Here is a 23,462-nt window from a genome sequence, read left to right on the forward strand (position 1 = left end):
ATGATGATGATAATGAGCGTTTGGCGTCATTGGCCGGGAGGCCCCTCGCGGGGCAGGTCCGGCCGCCATATCGCAGGTCTTATTACATTCGGCGCCACATTGGGCGACCTGCACGCCGGATGGGGATGAAATGATGATGAACACAACACAACACCCAGTCCCTGAGCGGAGAAAATCTCCGACCCAGCCGGGAATCGAACCCGGGCCCAGAGGACGGCAATCCGTCACGCTGACCACTCAGCTACTGGGGCGGACACTAGAGCAACTGATGATGGCGTAAGTAGAGAGTATATAAAAGGTAGGATTGCAATGTGACGAAATGCGTTTCTGAAGAAAAGAAATTTGTTAACGTAGAATAAGGATTGAAGTTTTAGGAAGTCTTTTATGAAAGAATTTGTACGGAATGTAGCCAGGAATGGAAGTGAAATATGGACGAGAAACAGTTTACGTAGAAACTTTTCAAGTGTGATGATATAGAAGAATGCTGAAGATTAGGTGAGTACAGTAGGTAACCAATAAGGATGTAATAAATAGGACTGGACAGAAAAGAAATTTGTGACAAAGCCTGACAAGAAGAAGGGGATCGGCTAATGGGACATATGCTGAGACATCATGGGATCACCAATCTAGTTTTGGAGGGAAGTGTGGGGTAAAAATTGTAGGCGGAGATAAAGGGAAGAATACAGTAAGCTGATTCATATGGATGTTATTGGCAGTAGTTATTCGGAGATGAAGAAGCTTGCACAGGATACAGTAGCATGGAGAGCTGCCTGCATCAAACCAGCCTTCGACTGAAGACCATAACAACGACGGACGAGATTTGTGCCTGCCAAGTGGCAGTGCACTTCTCAAGCAAGCATTCCAACTGATTCAGTAGAAACATTGGTCAGTCACGGTTTTGGCTTGTATGGTACATTGATTTCGGACACATGTAATTATATTGAGAGCTATTTGAAGGCTGTGCAGTATCGCGTCAGGGTACTCCAATCTAATATTCATCTTCATAACCAACATATCTGAAATGGGCTCTTCTTTCAAGAAGATAATCGACGAATATACAACGCCCACCTCTGTGTAGTGAAATGAAATGGAAATGAGAATTTGTCGTCATTGGCCGGAAGGTCCCTTACGGGGCAGGTCCAGTCGCCTTGGTGCCGGTCTTATTACATTCGACGCCACATTGGGCGACCTGTGATCCCGATGGGGATGAAATGATTATCAAGATAACACAACACCCAGTCCTTGAGTGGAGAAAATCCCCGACCCCGCCGGGAATCGAACCCGAGCCCTTTAGGGCAGCGGTCCGATACGTTGACCATTCAGCTTTCGGGGCGGACACCTCTGTGTAGTTTTCTCTTAGATATTACGGCGTTCATGACCTAAAGGTACTCTAGTTTTTCTTCAGTTATTTCCGGTTGAATTTAAAAATTTTGCCTATATTTATTTCTGATTTCCGTCAATTTAACTAATAAAAAATTAAGTGTGCGCTACTGCCAATAACAAGTGAGACTAAAAATCGGATCTAATACTTAATAGTTCTGTAGCTGACAAATACTGGGTTCAAGATTTATTTTTCTAATCTGTTGTCATATCAGGTACAGACAAATTCCGAGACCATTGTATGAGATGTAGTGTAGCTCAAAAAAAAAAAAAAAAAAAAAAAAGAAAAAAGGTTCAAATTGCTCTGAGCACTATGGGCCTTAACATCTGAAGTCATCAGTCCTCTAGAACATAGAACTACTGAAAACTAACTAACCTAAGGACATAACACACATCCATGCCAGAGGCAGGATTCGAACCTGTGACCGCAGCAGTCGCGCGGTTCCAGAGTAAAGCGCCTAGAACTACTCGGCCACAGTGGCCGGGTGTAGTGTAGCAGTGGTCATTGCTCCCGTTCCCTGTCCGGTACTTCAAGCACAGTACAACGGAAGTACAAATCGATACACTTCTTAAGCTCCAAGGTTTCTGATGTTTCCTCTACCACACGTTTAGGTGGAGGACTTAATTTGTTGCATGAATAATTTTGGTACTTATTTTCACTGATTTTTGACAGTATACCGTAGCACACTGTGGACTACGCTGTTGTTACGTCTGACACTGGAGATTATTAATCATCCGGTAATGCTCTCGCGCTTACAAAATGAAAGGGAAATAAGAAATCTGTCAAACAAAGGCTTTGCAAGTACTTGTTTCAGTTCTGTTTTCTTAGAATGTCGCAATGGATGACCATCGTTGGCCAGTATGGCGGCACCCTGGAAAGATACCCAGCTTCTTGCACTGCGATGTTTCTCGTGGCATCATGGTGTGGGAATGCATCGGATATGACTTCGGGTCACGGGTGATGGCTATTGAGGGAATTCTCAGGGAACGACGGCACGTCCTGACGTCCTGTGTTCTGATGTACAACGTCTCACGTGACAGTATCGATATGCCATTTTTCAGCTGGAAAAATCTTGTTCACTGATGCAACGTGTCTCTATGAAGTGTAGGAAATGTAACAGTAATATTGCAGGAAATTAATGGAAGTTTTTTTAGACATTACCTGCAGTAGGTCTTGCATACAAACCACGGTCTTCCGCTGTTCCGTGGTGCCGCTCTCTTTACACCACACCACGTATCGCTTAATAGTGGTTACCGAAATATGAGGCCGATGAGGAGCTGCTCGACCATTATACACGATTTTTTTATTTATTTATTTATTTATTTTTTGTCGCGACGCACAGTCATTGTGGTAGCTCGACTGCTGTTAGTAATTTTGAACCCACAAGTGGTTCCTTCCACAGATTTCATATGATTTTATAGAACGATCCAGGTCGGTGATTACCCCTAAACGGTATGTGAGGTCTGCCTGGTCTCGCTTTAGGTGTGGCGGTACCTTCGCTTTTCTACTTCACAGGCACATCACCATCAGGCGACTTGGGCAACTTTAAAAAGGTTGAAATGTTCTCGATGGGTTTGTTACTCTCGTAATACCCAAAGACTAGTCCACGTTCAAAGTCACTGAGTTCTTCTGACAGACCCATTCTGATCCTACTGCTTCCATACGGATAAAACAATACACCCCGTCTCCATTTTTACTGGCGGGTCCGTCTCTCGTGACACGTAAGAGTCATTTCCACATTAGATACTGGTCTCTGGATACTTTTGATCAGATGATGCAGCTTTAAAGGAGGATTGTTTAACTGTGAAATCACCAGCTGGTAGCGTGACTTCACCCGGTGGAAACGCCTAGAGAGACGATGCAACAGTGCTTGGTGTGTGTTACAGTGCGGCCTCTTTGGGTGCGCCTGGTGGGGGAGAACCGGCCGCTGTCTGCGGACAACACATACCAGCTGTCGTGCGAAGCGGTGGGCACGCGGCCGCAGCCAGTCTTCTCCTGGTGGAAGGCCGGCGTCCAGTTGCGCAACTCGCGCGAGACGGTGAGTCGCCTCTCCTCAAGCTGCGATTCGACTGTACAGGACAGATTAACTCTATAATTTGGATTTGAAATCTCCTTTTAACTGTAAAACATACTCTTTTTGTAGTATGGTGCGGCCCGTCAGCCTACATAAATTTTTTGCTTGATGTCTTCCTCTACAACTTTTAGCCTTTACACCTCCCTCTGCTAGCACGAAAGTGATTACCTTACATCTTAATCGTGTCAAATTCTTTACAGAACCTCATCATTCCTTACCTTATCAGCCCATCTAATTTCCAGCATTCTTCTTTAGCATCACATCTCAAATGCTTCGATTCTCTTCCGTTCCCATTTTCCCAAAGTCCATACCTCACTACGAAACAATGATCTGTTCCAAACATAAATTTCCAGAAATTTATTCATCAAATTAAGACCTATATTTGATATTAGTAGACATCTCTTTGCCAGGGGTGCCCTTTTTGCCAGTCCTAATGTGCTTTTTGTGTGTTGCATGTTCCGTCCATCGTGGGATATTTTGCTACGTAGATTGCAGGATTTCATAACTTCATTTACTTCGTGATCACCAATCTCGATGTTAACTTTTTCGCTCATCTCATTTCTGCTACTTCTCGTTACTTCCGTCTTTCTTCGATTTACTCTTCATCCATATTCTGTATTGATTAGGCTCTTCATCTTATTCAACCTATCCCGTAATTCAATTTCACTTAAACTGAGGACAGCAGTGCTATCAGCAAATCTTATCATTGAATCCTTTCACCTTGAATTTTAATCCACATCTTTAACTTTTCTTTTATTTCTGTCACTGCTTCTTCGATCCATAGCTTGAACACGAGGGACGACAGACTACATCCTGTCAAAACATATACATAATTTTAAAAAAAAGTGTAATATTGTTGTCTGTCTGTGTATGGTTTTACTATCGAGAAAGCGTCTCACAGATTTAGATTTCCACCTCAACTGTTCGTTCAACGAAATTGCAGTTAACTTCATTCCACCTTTGTCATTAGCGCAACACCGCACTTCGAAAATGAGCAGTGGACCTTTACAGAGAAGCCTGTACTCGAATCGTATGGTGAAGAATGGAGATTCAAGTTTCAGGTGTCTTGAACAACCAGAAACGAAAGCCTTTATTGTTCCTCAAGAGAAGAAATACACTTTCCGTCTCTTGCGGCACAATTCATCCGCTTCTTCACGCACAGCGCGACAACAGACAAGATAAAATATTGCGTCCTTCTCCATTTCTACGAGGAGAGCTCCTAAAGTTTATAAGTATCATATAGAAGATTAGGTACAACCTGCGTTGCTGCGACACGTTGAAGTCCCTGCGCCATAGTAACTCGACGCTAGAGCAGAGTGGTGGTGCGCTACATCATTCCATTTTGTCTTCTTTAACGGTGTTTTACGGCACTTCATAGCAGGGCACACTTCATGTATCAAAACACAGTCATGTACCTGCAAAGAAACATAAAATTAATTACATAACTTTCTTTTCGACGAGATTATTGAAACTGTATTACTATCTCTTTGGTGGTTCCATTTCTTAAAAGTGAGACTGTACTTTATTAAATGTTAAAAGATGTTCTCAGGACCTAAACACTTCAGTGCAGTGATAACATTTTGTTTTCGTCTTCTGCGAACTACAGCAATAAAGGACGTAAAGTAGAAGTTCCCTGCAAAATTTAAGTTACCAGTATAAAATGTTAACTTCGGCCCTAGGGTTAACATCTAACTGCACTCAAGATGTTCTGACACTACTCGCGCCTCTCATAAAACAACTGCACACAGAATAGGGATATAAAAACAAGGAATAAATGTTTGTCTCAGATTGACGCAGCCATTTAAAAACTGCATTATATGGAAAACTACCGAAAATAAATGGGCACGCTTTCATTTAAATTTCGTCTATAAATTAAACAACTGTTTCTTAAATTGGGTGAGAAGAGGATGAGCACCTCCATACAGACATGCTTCTCAAAGGCGTGGCTGCTCACCGGACACAGTTATCCCATGTTGAATTAGAGAAGGATTTCCTACACAGTGGCGGAATAATCCCTATTGCAGTCCGTTATAACCGACAGCGACCAGCGTCAACAGCACGATAATATGAAAGACCATTAACCACAGCGGCAGCTGATAACCAGACTTAAGGTGTCATAGAGACAACTAAGCTCCCGTGGCAAGTGAGTAACACGTACCCCCTGCAACCCCATATATGGAGTGTCCTATGCATCGGGCACCGCCATTTGGCCGCAGTCAGTTACGTTGGTCGAGTGTCTTGTCCATATTGTGCTGGACCGTCACCACAACAACCGAGACAAGCTTGAAATCACAGTTAGATGACATGTTCATTTTCTCCACTCGCCGTACCAACAGCCAATAGGAACACTCTACCACCGAAGTTCCAGCCTCTCAAATTCATCCCCAAGTAGGTTCTAAGTAAATACAGGAACTGATACGGAATGTGAAGGGCGATGGACATTGTGCTCCTCTGGCAGCAGCAAGAAAGGGAAACGTAATTAGCGAGGAATGTGAACAGAATAAGGAAGATGATAGTACATAAATGATTCTGATGTTCTTACTTTCGGGATTCTCATTAGAAGAAACAATATTCTACGTATTTGTGTTATACACCGGTAACATTATAGATTTTAAACCTACATTTTATATTGTGACGTCCCTATTTCGTATGACAAATTTATTCTTAGTAAATTGACAACAACTTTTTAGGACTCTGTGTTAGGAAGCTACATTCTAAACTGAAAATTAGCATTCTGAATGCAAAGCATGATTACAAGACAATATCAGATAATCATTGCTAGCTAGCACTATTCATTAACTTAACTATAATTACTATTTCCCCATAACAATTTTCTCTACTTTTCAGTGGACTACTTTGTCTTTACATATTGTGTCTTACGATAACGTAAGTAATCATCTCACTGAATCAAGCTATTACATTTTTTTCTCTTCATGTAGAGCGGCTGCTTACCTCAAAATGGTTCAAATGGCTCTGAGCGCTCTGGAACTTAACATCTGAGGTCATAAGTCCCCAAGACTTAGAACTACTTAAACCTGACTAACATAACGACATCACACACATCCATGCCCAAGGCAGGATTAGAACCTGCGGCCGTAGCAGCAGCGGGGTTCCAGACTGGACCGCCTAGAACCGCTCGGCTACAGCAGGCGGCATCTCAACTCAACTAATGAAACTGCCACTAAAAGGAAAGCTATGTCGCAGGGTGAATTCTGTTTGCATCACGATGACAGCGCAAGACATGAATTCTGTGATTAGGCGATCAAGATGTTTTACCTTTCGTTTCCATTTTTCACATATTAGCAAGACATTAAAGAGCAAAACCACGTAACCACTACAAGATTCAGTAATAGTGTACGAAATTCATACACAAGGTTGATATCAAACTTATAAACACAAACGTGTAAGTAAGGAAATGTAATTTCTAACCAAATTAATTGGATGATTAGTCGACGAAGATTTTTGAGAAACTATGGCACGTTTCCTTCTTGCTAGTTAGTAGTCAAGCTGACTATGATACCTAATACGAATTATGTAATCGCAAGAAAAAAATATTCTAAGTACATATATCTAGACTGCTTCTGATATTTACTGATGAGCCAATGCCTTGTTTGAATAGGTAGATTAAGTGTCCCAAATTTAGGACTTTTGTTACAAAAACTCTCCAACCACTTTCGGAAATAAATAACATATATTATAACTTAAACCTAAATGAGTATAATATCAGCAGCGGAGATGTTCGATAATTTTAGATAACATTTTTTGGATCAGTGATTTGGAAACAGCATTCTGTTAGTTAAATAAAATGTTTAAAGACCTGGTACTTTATTGAAAATATGACTCGTTTCGTCCCGCCTTCTTCAGATAATGCACCGTCTGGCTGATGATTGTGATACTTGGAACAGCTCCGTTGACCCCAGACGCAAAATTGTAGAGCAGACAGTAGTTTTGGGACTGGGGTCAGCGCAGCTGTTCCAAGTGTCGCCATCACAAGGCAGACGGAGTGTTATCTGAAGATGGCCTACTACTAGATGCCGAAAGTGGTCATATTTTTGATAAATGGCTGCAGGATTGAGATTGTTTTGTACTAATTTTAAGGTCACTCAAGAGTTTTATTTGTATTTGATAAAAGAGTATTCTGATAATTATTTTTTTTTGTGAGAGTGTGTTGCGCATCGTTGACAAATGAAGTAATAGACCATTTACGTAAGGATGTGGCCAAGCGTGGTGGTGAGAATGTCCTACACTTAGGCACACGGCTCACACAAAGCGAAATTACGGTTTTTTTTTTTTTTTTTTTTTGTCCCCTGCGACCAAAGATATTTTGAAGGCTACATATAGCGCTGCCATCTATCGGAACTTCTAGAGGCTAGAGCAGGGATACTTCACGATATTCCGTAACAAATTCTGCACTTATTTCAACCAAAATTGGCCGAGACAGAATAACGTAGCATTACCAACTGAACGCCCGACTTGCTGTACCCTGCTGCATATTAAAATTGCAACATTCCAATTTCGATTCCTTATGAGAAGAACGTGTTTTATCGCACGTAAGAAAGCAAGTGTAAAAGCGCATTTCGGAATTCTACTGAGAAACGTTTGGAGCCTACAGAGATTGCGGTTTATAGTTCCACCTTATTGCTGCTTCCTTAGGTCGGTATTCAACGTCTGTCATGAAAATATGGAATTCGTGCTTTCAGGGTGGCTATATTCATCACCAATAAGGATCTCTAAGACCCCTTGCTAGTAGTATCAGGTAGGGCAAACATCATTCGTCTGTGCTGCATCGTACATCCATCTCAAGTATCTCGAGGCAAGAGCTCGACTTCTGTGCCGCAAGTGATGTAACCACACTGACAGTGCGATGACATACGAAGGACTGAGGACTTTCACCAAGACGACCGTGGCCTTGGCTACCCTAGAGGAAGCAGCTGACCGGCCTGCCGACAGGGGTGCATCCCATCCAGCGACAACAATGGACATAGTCGTTACAACACGTCGACTTTTGAGATGAGTCCAACTTTACGTACACCGTCAGGTTGGACGTACTTGTACGTACAGGTTCCGAGAAGTCAAATGATATTCGCAAACGAATTATGGATCCAGCATCAGGCGTGATGATACTGGGTGTCTTTGAGAGCACGATCCCATCTCCTTCCCTTCGTTTAGCCAACATTAACGGTTACATTTTGGACATTTCAGATCCGGAGGCTGTGGCCTATTTCTGAAGTCTCCGCAACATTATGTTTAACAGTATAACGCAAGACCACATGGATTCGTGCTCTTCTATCCTAAGTCGATTCAGAGGATGTGCAACTGTTGCCGCCAGCACACAATGCCTGAGCACATCTCGCTCAGAAACTCAATTTGAATTCACATCCAGCCAAGTAAGAGCCATTGCCGCTAGAGGTGGCAGCTCTGCATACTAAATTTAGTACAGAGTACTTTGAGGTGAAGTGAGTCATGTAATAGCAATAGACAAGTATACAGATGGCGGTAGTATCACGTACACGTAATACAAAAAGGCAGTGCATTCGTGGGGCTGTCATTTATACTCGGGTGATCTATGAGAATAGGTTCTCGACGTATTATGGCGGCACGAAGGGAACTAACAGACTTTCAACGCAGAATAGTAGTTGGAGCTGGACGCATGATACATTCCATTTCGGAAATCGTTAGGGAATTCAATAGTCGGACATCCACAGTGTCAAGAGTGACCGAGAATACCAAACTTCAGGCATTACCTCTCATCGCGGACAACGCAATGGCCGACGGCATTCCCTTAACGACCGAGGGCAGCGGCGTTTACGTGGGATTGTCAGTGCAAACCGACAAGTGACACTGCATGAAAAACCCCCAGAAATTCGACGGACTTATCCGTTAGGACAGTGTGGCGTTAAGGTACTATGGCAGCAGGCGACTGAGGCGAATGTCTTTGCTAAAAGCAAGAGATGCCAACAGCGTCTGTCCTGGGTTCCTGACCATGCCGATTGGACCCTATACGACTGGAAAACCGTGTCCTGGACAGATGAGTCCTGATTTCAGTTAGTAAGAGCTGATGATAGGGTTCGAGTGTGGCGCAGACCTCAAGAAGACGTGAGATGTCAGCAGGGCACTGGGCAAGCTGGTGCTGGCTCCATAACGTTGTGGGCTGCGTTTACGTCAAATGGACTGGGTCCTCTCGTCCAAATGACCTGATCATTCACTGCAAACAACAAAGTTCGGCTATATGTTGACCATTTGCAGTCATTCATGGACTTCGTGTTCCGAAACATGTCACCGGGCCACAATTGTTCACGAGTGGTTTGAAGAACGTTCTGGATAATTCGAGAGCACGATTTGGTTCATGGACTTCGTGTTCCGAAACATGTCACCGGGCCACAATTGTTCACGAGTGGTTTGAAGAACGTTCTGGATAATTCGAGAGCACGATTTGGTCCCCGAAATCATCCCACATCAATAACATTTATGGGACGTAATCGAGAGGTCATTTCGTCAAAGAATTCCTACACCGACAACACTTTCGCTATTATGGAGATCTATAGCGGCAGAATGACTCAACATTTTTGCGGAGGAATTCCAACGTGATTTTTAGTCCATGTAACATCGAGCTGCTGCATTATGCAGGCCAAAAGGAGGTGGGACACAATACTGAGTGATGTCCCATGACTATTCTCACCTCATTGTATAGCTCTCACCGCGCATAAACGGTACTATTTCGGGATTCATACCATCTGTTCTATTGGTGATGAAAGGATAGAGTTGAATGCTTTTTATAGCCGATGGGCTATGGACCGTTTGTATACTGAAAAGAAGGATCGTCCTAGTGTCACTAACCTAAAATACAGAATTAATGTACGAATACATTCGTACGAAGACCTTCTTGCTCAAAAAACGGCTGAAAATTTTACTATATATTTAAGATCCCGATCTCGAATAGCTCCGAAAATTTTCTTGTAATCTTTATCACTTTGCGAGATAAAGAGTTTCAAAGCAAAGTTCTGAGAACTCCGTGTTACAGAACTCACAAACAAAATTTTTGTACTCTTACAATACTTTCTCAGAAGTAAAATTGTTTTGTGTTATTTCAATTTCTTATAAGTAAACTATCAAAATTTTACTGACCCTAAAATGTTTTTCGAGTGAATGAATGTTGCACCAGGTAAAAGAGAAGAACCAGCGGAGAAATTCCGCTATCAGAGCACAATACAGCGAAGAAGCTCCTGTTTAAGAGACTCTGACTAAAAAGTTGGATACCACCTGCCTCGTTCCACCTTCCTCAGCACCTTCAAAATTTATCCCGAAAGTTCTGGTATGTGATCATATTTGCTGTCTTCTACACAAAGAGAGGAGGAGAGAGTGGCAGTGAGAAAGAGACAGAAAATTAATAAATGAAAGAAGACAGTAGACAGTGGTTATGATGTAGAAAGTACCACGCAATCTATGGCAGTGAAAGAGAAAAAGGGACAGTTGCAGTGTAACATAGTTAATAATGACAGAACAGTGCTAGGAAAAGAGTGAATGAGATACTGTCAGTTGGAGGGAATAGAGAGACGTAGAAATTGGTATTTGGTAGGAGCCATTGATAATGAGAGACAGAGTCTGTGACCACGAGGAATAGAAGGATAGTGGCAGTGAGAAGATACAGCAGCGGCGGGAAGGAATATATAACAGCAGTAAGAAAGAGCAAAAGGAAGAAGTTAGGGTGAGAAGGGACAATAATAGTAGTGTAGAACGAAGGCGACTGTGGCTGTGGGACGACACAATGACCGAGTCACTTAGAGATAATGAAAATAAGTTGAGCTGAGTTAGTGAATGACAATGGGCAAGTGGGAGTGGATGGGTATGACCGACTTACAGTGATGGACCTAGTGGTGCGAGTGAGTTACAGTTATGGGAGCTCGTGGGAGTCAGGGGTGAGTTATATGTTAAAGAACGATGTCGAATATGATCGCACGCCAAATTTTTTGGAAAAATTTTAAACTACCGAGAAAGCTAGAATTACTATGCTGTTCACACAAACTTCGGTAAGCAAAATTTCATTTGCTATGCTTTTTGGTGATGCAGTTTTACTGGCCAACTGTGTATTTGTGGACGCGTCTGTAGCACGTCATCTTCGTGGTGTAGCAATTTTGATGGTCAGTAGTAAAAAAATCGATGTCGAGTATGTTCGCATGCCAAAATTTTTTGAAAAATTTTAAACTGCTGAGAAAGCTATAACGAAGGAGCTGCCACCTCACTTTTCAGTCAGTCTTTTGAAATGGAGTACATTCGTCCCGCTAGTTCTTATTAATATGCTGTACACACACACTTCGCTAAGCAAAATTTCATTTGCTGTGCTTCTTGGTGATGCAGTTTTACTGCCCAGCTTTGTATTTTTGGACGGATGGCAATGTCGGTAAAAGGAGGTGGTGTCTAGCGTAAGTAGAGTACATTGAATACCTGCAACATATAGGCTAATATCATCACATAACCTTTGATAAATATACGTATGTAAAACTGTTAACTCCCTTAGCTAAAATATGAAACGGATCTAAGTTAATGCTACAGTGAATTCACTGGAAACAAATTCATTAGCTACCGGTAGTTCTAAATTCTATGGGGCTTATCTCCGAAATCCTCTCAGAGCGACTTGCAGAGGAAGGAAGCCATAGGAAGTTGCTGGTGTTGGTAGGCGACAATTCTGCAGCGATTATCCACCGCGTTAGGCTGCAGTCAGGACAACAGTTCTGGCAACGGGTCATACGGCACTAATGCTGCAGCATCTGGCTCCAGCGACGCACTTTTTGCGTCCTGGTGGGTAAACGCTTGGACGGCATACTGAGGCGATCCAAGCGGCGTCTAATCAGCTCGTTAGCTTTTATGGTTCAATTACCGGCGCCTGGCCGGCGGCATAGCAGCGCCTTTATCTCGTTAGGACCTGTGGCTGGCTTTCCGCCCACCTCGCGTCCCTAGTACGAAGCAGCAGACCGGCGGGGTGGCAGTATCGGACGCTGCTAGCTGCTGCGGGTCCCGCCACCAGAAAAGCAGTCTCTCCCGCCAGGGCTTCACGATTTGGTGGCTTTATTCCCTTCGACACTGTAAGCGTCAATCGAATTTGTATTTGATGTAATAAAGCTGTCACTTTCAGGGTCTGTCGTTGAACGGAAGGTTTGTGGCTACTGTTGGCAACGATGAAAAATACGATGGTAGAGGTAAAACGTTTAGTGATTATTTGCACTGCTTTATTTAACTTGTACACGTCTTTGACCCTAGAACACTAATGCCTCTGTACCTATGCCAAGTACTAACGATCAGTAAATTTTCATTTAAATGGAGTATACGAGAGTAACCCTAAAAGTAAGCTCTCCTATTTTTTTGTAAGTACATAGATCCGTTTATTTCTAGAGTGGTTTATATCAGTTTACAGCTTGAACATTTGGCTATTTTTCGACCTAGTCACCTTTTCTGTCGATCATTTTCGTAGACGCTGTGACAGTTTTTATTTGCCCATGTCATACCAGCTCGCCGCCATGCTGTTCAGAAAGTTATGAACCCCTTCTTGCACCTCGTCGTCGGAGCTGAATCGCTTTCCGGCCAAATGTTCTTTTATCCTAGGGAACAGGTGATACTCACTGGGCGCTGAGTCAGGACTATAGGGTGGGTGGGTGATTATGTTCCACTGAAACTGCTACAGGAGAGCAACGGTTTGCCAGGCGATGTGTGGGCGAGCGTTGTTATGGAGAACGTGTACGCCCTAGCTCAACATTCCTCTTCTCCGGTTGTGAATTGCCCGTTTGAGTTTTTTCAGAGCCTCACAGTACCTGTCAGCGTTAATTGTGGTCCCAGTGGGAATAAAGTCGACCAACAATACCGTTTTCCGATCCCAAAAAACGGTTGTCATGACTTTACCGGCAGATTGTGTTTGTTTGAATTTCTCGGATTTGGCGAAGAAGGATGCCGCCACTGGCATGATTGTTGCTTGGTCTCAGGTGTAATATGGTATGTTCAGGTTTCGTCATCCGTGACAATTAAGTCTAGAAGTTGTCGGGTTTCCGGGTTCGATTCCCGGCGGGGTCAGGGATTTTCTCAGCCTCGTGATGACTGGGTGTTGTGTGATGTCCTTAGGTTAGTTAGGTTTAAGTAGTTCTAAGTTCTAGGGGGCTGATGACCATAGATGTTAAGTCCCGTAGTGCTCAGAGCCATTTGAACCAGAAGTTGTCCTGTTCTGCTGCAAGCCGGTGAAGAAACGCGCGGGAAGCGTCAACTCGTTGCCGCATGTGGTCCTCAGTCAGCATGCGTGGCACCCATCTTGCGCACACCTTCCGGTAGTTCAATGTTTCCGTTAAAATTCTGTGAGCGGTGCTTCGGGAAACCTCAGGAACTAACGTGCAGAGATCATTCAGGGTGATCCGGCGATTTTCACGCATGCGTTGCTCAACCTTCAACACTGTCTCCTCAGTAATTGACGGTCTCCCGCTCCTTTGTTTGTCGTGAATTTCGGTCGGACCAGCTGCAAACTCTCTACACTTAATAAAATTTTTGACATCCATGCACGACTCACCATACACTTCCGTCAATTGGCGATGGTTTTCAATCGGCGCAGTGCCCTTTGCGTTCAGAAACCGAATAACTGCGCGCAATTAGCACTTGGCGGCAACTTCCTACGGGAGCCCCATTCTCAACGGCTGCCAATCCAAGACTAAGCGCCTCTGCCCGGCGTGCGCATGTTTACTCACAGGGCGTGAAGCACTCTTCATAGGAGTGTGACCAAATGCCACACAAACAGAGTCGTGTACTTATAAAAAAAGGAGATCTTACATTTGGGATTACCCTCGTATTATGACGTATTAATATTATAAGCTTATAAATGGTTTGAAGCCCGCAATATAAGAGTGATTAGTGCACGAAAGTGGTTTTCAAACTATGCTCAATAATGCTACTATGTCTCCATTGTTATATGAAAACGAGGAACATACTGAGTGCACAAATAACTTACGAGGAAACAGCTGGGTGAAGTCGTCGACAGCCGCCGATGTTTCGACAGGAGCACGCCCTAACATTTTCAAGACGTAACTGCAGCAAGTAATCGCTGTGAAAGTGAATTCAAAACTTCTGCTTTCAGAGCAACTCAGTAAAGATAACTCTCTCTCTCTCTCTCTCTCTCTCACCCTCACGTGCATGCACGTGCACACACACTGTAGGCACTAGCGCTATCACAAACCAAAGACGATCGGCGTCAGAAGTTACCGATAGTGAAATGAATAACCAATGGATCACGTCGCATAAACTCTAACCCTCTGGTTTTTGACAATTGTGAGAGTACAATTCCATGCAGACTTTATAAGGTTACTTACCAATTACGTTCAACAGTTTCCTTTATAACTCTCTCCAATAGCTGTAATTGCATGTCAGAATTTTCGTTTTGTTATATTCCTACGATGACCGGTGCCAAGACAACGTTTTACAATGGCAAATAGGCTCGGCTGTCGTAAGCTTGTGTTCCGTGCACCGGTCCTTCACAGTCCTGTTAATCTGACACCATTACATGCCAAAACTGCAAGGAACACGTTAGTCACCCATCTTACGCAAACCATCTAACCTAAAAGACCCTGATCCTAGATGGTGGTCGAAAAACACACTTCACATGATACTTCCGCAAAATAACACCAATCCTGTTCGAAATACTCAGTCTGTAAGGCAAAAGTGGCGATCTCGGTATTATCATCACTCACCCGGTGCACACTTGGTCGATACCGCAACGCAGGTCCAATCTGTCCTTCAGTATAACTATTCTCACGAGAAGTGACTTCGAGACCGGCAAACTCACCTGAAACACGCTCAAGGTCTGACACGACATGGACCCTGTGAACCAAGATATGAAGTAACCGTTCACGTTGAGCCGGATGGTGACGACTATCAGCCTTTGGATACAAGTCAGTATGAGCAGGCTTTCTATAAACGTACCATTCAGCTTCCTTCAGTCCAACACTTCAAGGAAGGAAAGTCAGCCATCATTTTCGGCTTCCATCGTGAAACGAATATTCGTGTGGATTGAATTTAAGTGTAGCACAAAGTCGTTGAAATTCTCACTGCCACAGTTTCTACCAGCGCTTAGAGACCTAACCACAACACGCACAACAGAAGAGTTGCACCCAACCGTACGGCATAATCCCTAAATATCTGCAGATGATCTATACTGCCTGCACAAACGGTATGATAATAATCAACTGCCGCATTAAGCTGTCTTACGTCGGTATTGATTTTTGTTTGTGGTAAGGTCTTATGGAACCAAACTGCTGATGTCATCGGTCCCTAATCGTACACACTACTTCATGTAACTTAAACCAACCTACGCTATGGACAACACACACCCATGCCTGAGGGAGAACTCGAACCTCCGACGGGGAGAGCCGTATGGAACGTGACAAGGCGCCCAAGACCACGCGGCTACCTCATGCGGCTTGGTAATGATACGGTACCTTGATGACTTTCATAAATTCTGTTGTGGCGTAACAAGCTTGCTACGCCACACTGGGAAGGGAGCCGAAAGAAAGGCACGCGTACACACACACCGACTGGCGTCAAGTCTGGAACAGGATAACTATTGAATGGTAGCAAGAAAAGTACGTAGCTGCTTTATACTTAACTTTTATTCTTTGATGAATACAGCGTTCTTCTTGAGACATTTATACTATAACTCTCAAAGTAGGTAAGGCTAATGGCGCCTTGCTAGGTCGTAGCCATGGACTTAGCAGAAGGCTATTCTATCTGTCTCTCGGCAAATGAGAGGAAGGCTTCGTCCGTATTGTCGCTAGCAATGTCGTCCGTACAACTGGGGCGAGTGCTCTATCGTATCTCGAGACCTGCCTTGTGGTGGCGCTAGGTCTGCGATCACACAGTGGCGACACGCGGGTCCGACATGTACTAAATGGACCGCGGCCGATTTAAGCTACCACCTAGCAAGTGTGGTGTCTGGCGGTGACACCACAAATTCTTCTTCGTTAACCAATACATTCTTACTGAACTGCAGCCCAGTGTGGTCGCAGACCAGGTCCTGGCCTCAAAAACCGGGACGTCTGTCAACAAAACGTATTCTAATTACCTTTCAGGAGTACCACCCCTCCTCAATATTTACGGGGGACTTGGACTTAAAAATCCAGTAATCAACTGCGCGGTAATTCTTCTCAACGGGGAGTGCTAAATCATCAGCTATACTAACATCACCATAGTTAAGAACTTCTGCGTATCCTTCTAGCATGAAGTGGATCTATCGCGGTTCCAGATGTTTTTGCTAATGGTTGTACCGTACTAAGTTGCATCTGCTGCAAAGTCCTGAAACAAAGGCGTGAGGGAGTGCGTCGGCCGGAGTGGCCGAGCGGTTGTAGGCGCTACAGTCTGGAACCGCGTGACCGCAACGGTCCCAGTTTCGAATCCTGCCTCGGGCATGGATGTGTGTGATGTCCTTAGGTTAGTTAGGTTTAAGTAGTTGTAAGTTCTAGGGGACTAATGACGTCAGATGTTAAGACCCATAGTGCTCAGAGCCATTTGAACCATTTTTGAAGGAGTGCTTCACAGTTTCATGTTATTCATACACAACAAATGTTTTGTCCTCTTCCGCTGTACACATAGCAACCGAGTTCCCACAGCTCACTTAGCCAGGGTATGGAGCATCGTCTTACCACGAATGACACTCACTTCAGCTCAAGTATGTTGGTATGAAGTGATCTCCAACAGCGTGCCTACGCGTAAGAAGTTGAACCGGGCCAACCTTGCACAGTATCTTCTCTGCTACCAGTGTCGAATTCCTGATACCATCCAACAGCAATTTTTCTGTCGGGACCAGACAGAGATGTCGAACTGGTACGAAGGAAGTTGCTGTCGTTACTAGGACGGCTTGTCACACAGTCACATCATCATATTTGTTACCCTCCGACAGTGAATTCTTCCCGTCCTCCAAACATTACGGCATTCTGTGGTTTGAAGGACACTTCGTGTACTGTGCCTTACCGAATGCATGTCCCGATTTACAAGACTTAAGGCTCCACCTTATGATTCATATGTAATGAATGGATTTTTTGTGGCTGGCCTGATGCAGCCGCCACGAAATCCTGTCTTGTGCCAACCTCTCCAACTCAGAGGGCCACTTCCACACGACGTCTTCATTTATTGGTTAGATGTATCCCAGTCCCTGTCTTCCCGTACAATTTATATCTTATAACCTACCTCCAGTGCCATGGCAAATAGTCCCTGGTGCCTTAACATATGTGCTACCATTCTACCCATTTTTACGGTCATTCGATATGTTTATTTCTTCGCGAAATCCGCGAATAATGAATGTTCTGATTTCTTATGTTATTAGGGTACCTAATTTTCAACATCCGTGTATAGCAACACACCCCAAACGCTTCTATTATCTCCTTTCCGAGTTCTCTCACTGCCATGATTCGCTATCGTGTTTTTTGCTAGCAGAAGTTTCATGGGCAGCAGTGTCCTCTTTGCTTTACCAATTTGCACTTTATGCCTGTCTTGCTTCGTCGGTGATGTATTATTTCGCTTCTAGGGTAACAAAATTACTTCGTCTACCTCCGTGTCACCTGTTTTTATTTTAGTTTTGCCGGTAATATCATTTCAGCTTTTCCTCGTTACTTTCTTCTGTCTGCATTCGGTCCATAGCCTGTACTCACTAGACTGATCAATCTAGTAAACTCGTCCTGCAATTCTTCTCCTCTTTCTGCACTGTGCTTTCACCGAGACTTATCATTGATAACCTTTAACCCTGAATTTTAATCCTACTCTTGAAAACTTTGTTTTCGTCATTGCTTTTCTGATGGAAAGGTACAACATTAGGGGTCTAAGGGCGACATATCTTACACCCTACGTAATCCGTGCACTTCGTTCTTGGTCTTCCATCTTAGCTTCTCCCTTTCCTATTTCCTTGCACATAATCTGTAATTTCCGTCGTTCCCCTGGGTTTAGTCCTATTTCTTCTAAGAATTTGGAACATATTACGGGATTTTACATCGTCAAACCCTTTTAAATCGAAAACGTCTGTGAACTTGTTTGATTTTTCTCAAGCTTTGATTCTGTTACCGAATGCTACATCAGAACAGCCTGTCCGGTGCTGGTCATCATCCTCATTTTCTGTTCCATTTTTTGGTGTATAAATCTACCTTTCTAAATTAATAAGAATTATAATGTAGACATTTTAATCAACGACCAACCCCATTCCATCTCCATCCCATTCACTACAAACAGTCTCCTACCACCATTCTACAAATTACAGAGAAGGATTAACGGCTTTACATTCTGTATTTTATTAGTTCCCTCACATTGTGCGTTTGCTCTGTGAGGCCAGTGACTCAAACAGCAATAGGCGTGCTACACAGATTCAGGAAGTAGCTGAGTACCAGATATTGCCTGGGTTTGTATTTATCCCAGTCGTCTATTAGCGCAGCTCCTCCGTCCTCCCCTCTGTGTCCATCGCCTCCTCCCCCTTTCTCTGTCCATCTCCTCCATCACTCTCTGTCAGTCCATCTCCTCCACTTCCTCTCTCCGTCCGTATGTTCCTCCTCCTCCAGCTGTTCATTTCGTTTTCCCCATCTCTCTGGTTATCTCTTCCTCCTCATGTCTTTGTCCCTCACCTCTTTCGTTTCTATTTCCATCTCCTCCTCACCCATCTCTGTGTCCATTTACGCATTCCCTCTCTCCTTCCCTTGAGGTGTCTGAAATTTGGCTGAAATAGTTGCAGTGTTTAGGGTGAGCATTTCACCGGTGACGCAGCCCACGTTTGCACATTTCATATATATTCCACACGTTTTTAACATACATCACACTTATTTGTTCACATATTTAACCTGTATTTTTAGAGAATTTCGCAATGAAATTAAATATTAACACAGTTCTATATTTATGCTGTCGTATCTCCTGAATTTCATGATGTGCAATGACATTTTGCAGGTACATCCAGTGGTAATGTGGATACTGTTTGCGAAATGGGTTGTGAATAGAGACAGTATTAAAAAATAATAAAATAAAGCTTCATTCATGATGTGACAGTTTTTCACTCATCTCAGTATTTGACGTCGTATCCCTTAAACTATGTGTCGCACAATGAAATAGTTTTGTAGATACAGTCAGCTGGAAATGTTGATACTGTCTGCGAAAAGTGTTACAAATAAAAAGTTTAAAGGATAAGGCGGTTTTTACGTATCTCGATGTTTATGACACCATATGGCCTAAACTACGGATCAACAGTGATATAATTCGGCAGGTTCCTATAGCGGTATATGTGAATACTATCTGAGAACTGTTTCGAATATAGATAGTAGCAAAGACGTAATGAATTAAAACGTCACCCACAATGCGACAGTTTTACTGTGTGAACAGTGACAATGTAGTAAGCGATAAATTTTTTCCTTTTTTCCTTTCACCATTTTGTGGGGTCTTAAGAGAGAAGAAGTTATGTAATAATTTGAAATTACGTGTAAGATTTGTAGCAAGTCTCTAAGAGCTCTCATTCTCAAATACTGCATAACTGAAGTATGGGAATTCATGTGTCGCGAGCTACACTGCTTTTCCTCCGCCACCTCAAACCCTCTGATAGAAAGGTGGTTCTTACCACTGCAGCGGTGATTTCAAAACAGCAAGCGATATGTGTACCAAGTTTAACTGAAATCGATGCAGTGGTTTAGGAGGAATTGTCGAACTTACATACACACACTTTATAATATTTAGGGACTGAACTTATGAAGTTACGTAAGTGTTATTTCGTACCGTTGGAACAGGAAATTCCTTTGATTTTATCTGCTTAAAGCCACTTCGACAAGAATACCCATCGACACTGATAAAAAGGCTTCCGTGTCGATGGTGGATGTACCTTTCAACAAAATAAACATGGCACATTCGATACAGCACCTGCCAGTGAAAGGCTAACGTGCCTTGTTAGAGTCCCGGTCCTGCACGCAGCTTTTTTCCTTGCTGGGTGTTTCGTATTAGAGCAAGGTCTGCTGCAGTATGAATGTTCATTCTCGAATTAGCTCTATTTGTTCGTTAATGAACTCCAAAACGCAGTAGAAAACGGCAAATCGGATTCGGTCACGTTCTTTATCTTGCGTAAGACTTTCGACTCTGTGCCAGAGTCGTTAAATGAAAGAAATACGAGGGCACTGGATATGTGAGTGTAATCGGGATTTACTACACGTCGTTATTAGTGGAAGAACTAAGAAGAGAGATGTGAAGGCAATTTCTGGAGCACCGAAAGAAAACGTTATGGAGCAGTTACTGTTTATTGTAAACATAAACGATTTATTGGACAACGTTGGAAAGTGCGGGGCTGTTCAAGGATGAAGGACGGTGCTGCTGTCTTTGGAAGACTGCAACGCCGAAACCGTAGCAAAATCCAGGAAGCCCTTCCGAGGCTTCACAACTGCTACAGGAAATTACGTTTATTGCGGAACATAAAAATGAATGTAACAACTCGCGTGTAAGTAGGCGAAGAGTTCTGTTAATGGTTCTTTACACTATTAGCGATAAGTCTTTGATATCAGAAACAATGTTGACATACTAGGGAGAGACTGTTCGGAGCGATTTACTGCGGATTAAGTATTATTTCATAGAAAAAAAAGAAATTTAAGCACTTAATTTTTGTTACTTTGTCAGTTACACGTGTGCAATCATGCCAGGCATTGAAATAACGGCCCCGACGAGGAGCAAAGATCCCTTACACCGTAATGATGTGAACCATCGTGTAGTAACTCGTTGAGGAGGGCATTGCACCAACAGTCCATGCAGAGTCGATGGTAAAAATGCACCATCAATTGACGCAGTGGGTAACTGGTGCGAATGCTTCCTGTGTGATCGGACAAGTACGGCGTTGAACACAGTGGCAGATCATCTCTCTGAATGGATCTCGAAGCCGTCAGAGAAATGCAGACCCTGTTGTTGGAAGGTTGGCACATGAAATTAGAAGCGCAAGTGCAAATATGAAAATTAATTAAGGATTACTCTGCATGCTGTTTCACAACATCTGGAACATGACAAAGGTCGGCGCCAGCTGGGTTCCGCGACTGTTCACATCGTGTTGCAAAGGACACCGAACCGAGACATCAGCGCACATGCTGCATTTGTATCAGGCCGAACAAGATAACGTCATTACCACGGACGAGTAATGGATATACCACGTTAACCGGCACACATGGAGCATAATAGTTAAATCACCACGTCCTAAGAAGGTGAAAGTCGAAATATAATCAGGTAGATTGATATTTAGTGCTTTTTGGGACCCCCTTAGCGTAATGTTAACAGATCATTCTTTCGTATAGACCGTCGCAGGACTTAAATATCGAAATTTCCGACGATGTTGCGGGAGGCTGTACTGGGGATATGTCGCGAGGTTAATTTTGTTATACACCAACGTCGCAGCTCCTTCTATATAGGACGGCCACACGTGCTGCTTCTCTGGGTTAGTCGGCTTTAACATACCTTGAGTATCTCCTGACGAGTTACCCAGTCATCTACTCCGACAGGAATGTCGGGGCAGAATGATCACAATGTGACCCGCGTCCGGGACTTCTACATCCGATGTTCCCGACGAGCCATCCACCAATGGGAAAATTGTGTCGCTCAATTAGGTTAAAGTGTTGAGAAAGAGTAACGCCGTGGCTGCGTACAAAGGTCATAACTACATGTTTTTGATGTTTATGTGCAGACTGAGACGACGATTAAAAATTTGCACCATGGCTGGGATTCAAATCTGGATCTTCTGCTCTCTATACAGACACACTAACCACTACACCACCCTGGCACAGTTTCTGTGCACTATGTCATGAGCTAACGTAGCACGCTTCCCTTCTCAGTCCAAATTCCCATCCACGTCTCAGCCCACTTGTTATTCGGCCTAAACTGAAACAAGCTTTTTCTTTGAGGTGGTAGTTATAATTTCTTCACTAACCCTTTTAAAGCGGAATTATTGAAAAAATTACCTGATGTCAGGCTAAGAATGTTTGGACGAATCTCGTGCATCCAGTGATGTTTCAAATGGTTCAAATGGCTCTGAGCACTATGGGACTTAACATCTGAGGTCATCAGTCCTCTAGAACTTAGAACTACTTAAACCTAAGTAATCTAAGGACAACACACACATCCATACCCGAGGCAGGATTTGAACCTGAGACCGTAGCGGTCGCGCGGTTCCAGAATGAAGCGCCTAGATCCGCTCGATCAGTACGGCCGGCCAGTGATGTTTCAGGATCGAACTGATTTCACTAATACAACCACATACTAGTCTGATGTTCTAGCCTGTTATCGAAGATATCAATGAACCATTTTATGAACCATTTGTGACGGTGTTCGTAGCGACAAGCAATTCGCTGTAGAAACGGCTTACGAAGTCACCGCCACACTTTTAATAGCGGGCCGACCGGTCCGCTGGAACAGTGAGCAGAAAGAGGAAAACCCAAACACTCTGATTAAATAAAAGTCGGTACTTATGTTTATTAACGAAGATACAGCAACACAGTAGTGAACTCCGTGTCTACAGAAATCTGTCTAGTTCGAGTCGGAGCGGCTAGGTCAGCGTCGGCTGACGACAAACAACAACTCTGCTGCGATGAACACACGACCGACTAGCAAGTACACAATTCGGTGGCGAGTATACAACTGAGCGGCGAATACAGAACTGTCCTAGCGCTCGCGACTCCAGCGGTTAAGACACCAGAAGCCAGCGGTGGCGCGCGCAGACTTGCGGCGATTTGCTGTCTCGCTGGCGCTGCTTATGCGGACGGCGTCCGGACTTTGATGCTACCAACCTTTTGGCAGCGGGCTCGGGTGGCATTACTGGCTAGGATATAACAGAACCACTTCCAATAGTGAACACGATTAGGACGCTAGACTGGGAGAGACAGCTCGACCATTCTGTAATCTGGATGACGACAGTGGCTCTAAATGTTGTAGGGAAACATAATCGAAGCGGTATAAGAAGGTCCCAGATGGATGGCATCACTGTTGCCGGCTTTCAACTGCGAAGCG

At 43.7% G+C, this 23,462-nt stretch overlaps 1 protein-coding gene across 1 annotated transcript in view; it reads left to right on the forward strand.

Annotated features, from left to right (window-relative positions):
- Positions 1 to 23,462, forward strand: part of LOC126481898 (nephrin-like) — a 462,484-nt gene that overhangs the window by 316,806 nt on the left and 122,216 nt on the right. The window contains exon 6 of the mRNA XM_050105856.1: positions 3,268 to 3,419. Coding sequence (XP_049961813.1) covers positions 3,268 to 3,419 — 152 coding nt within the window. The remainder of the gene's footprint in view (positions 1 to 3,267; positions 3,420 to 23,462) is intronic.

This window comes from Schistocerca serialis, chromosome 5 (genome assembly GCF_023864345.2).
Source record: "Schistocerca serialis cubense isolate TAMUIC-IGC-003099 chromosome 5, iqSchSeri2.2, whole genome shotgun sequence".
Taxonomy (NCBI): domain Eukaryota; kingdom Metazoa; phylum Arthropoda; class Insecta; order Orthoptera; family Acrididae; genus Schistocerca; species Schistocerca serialis.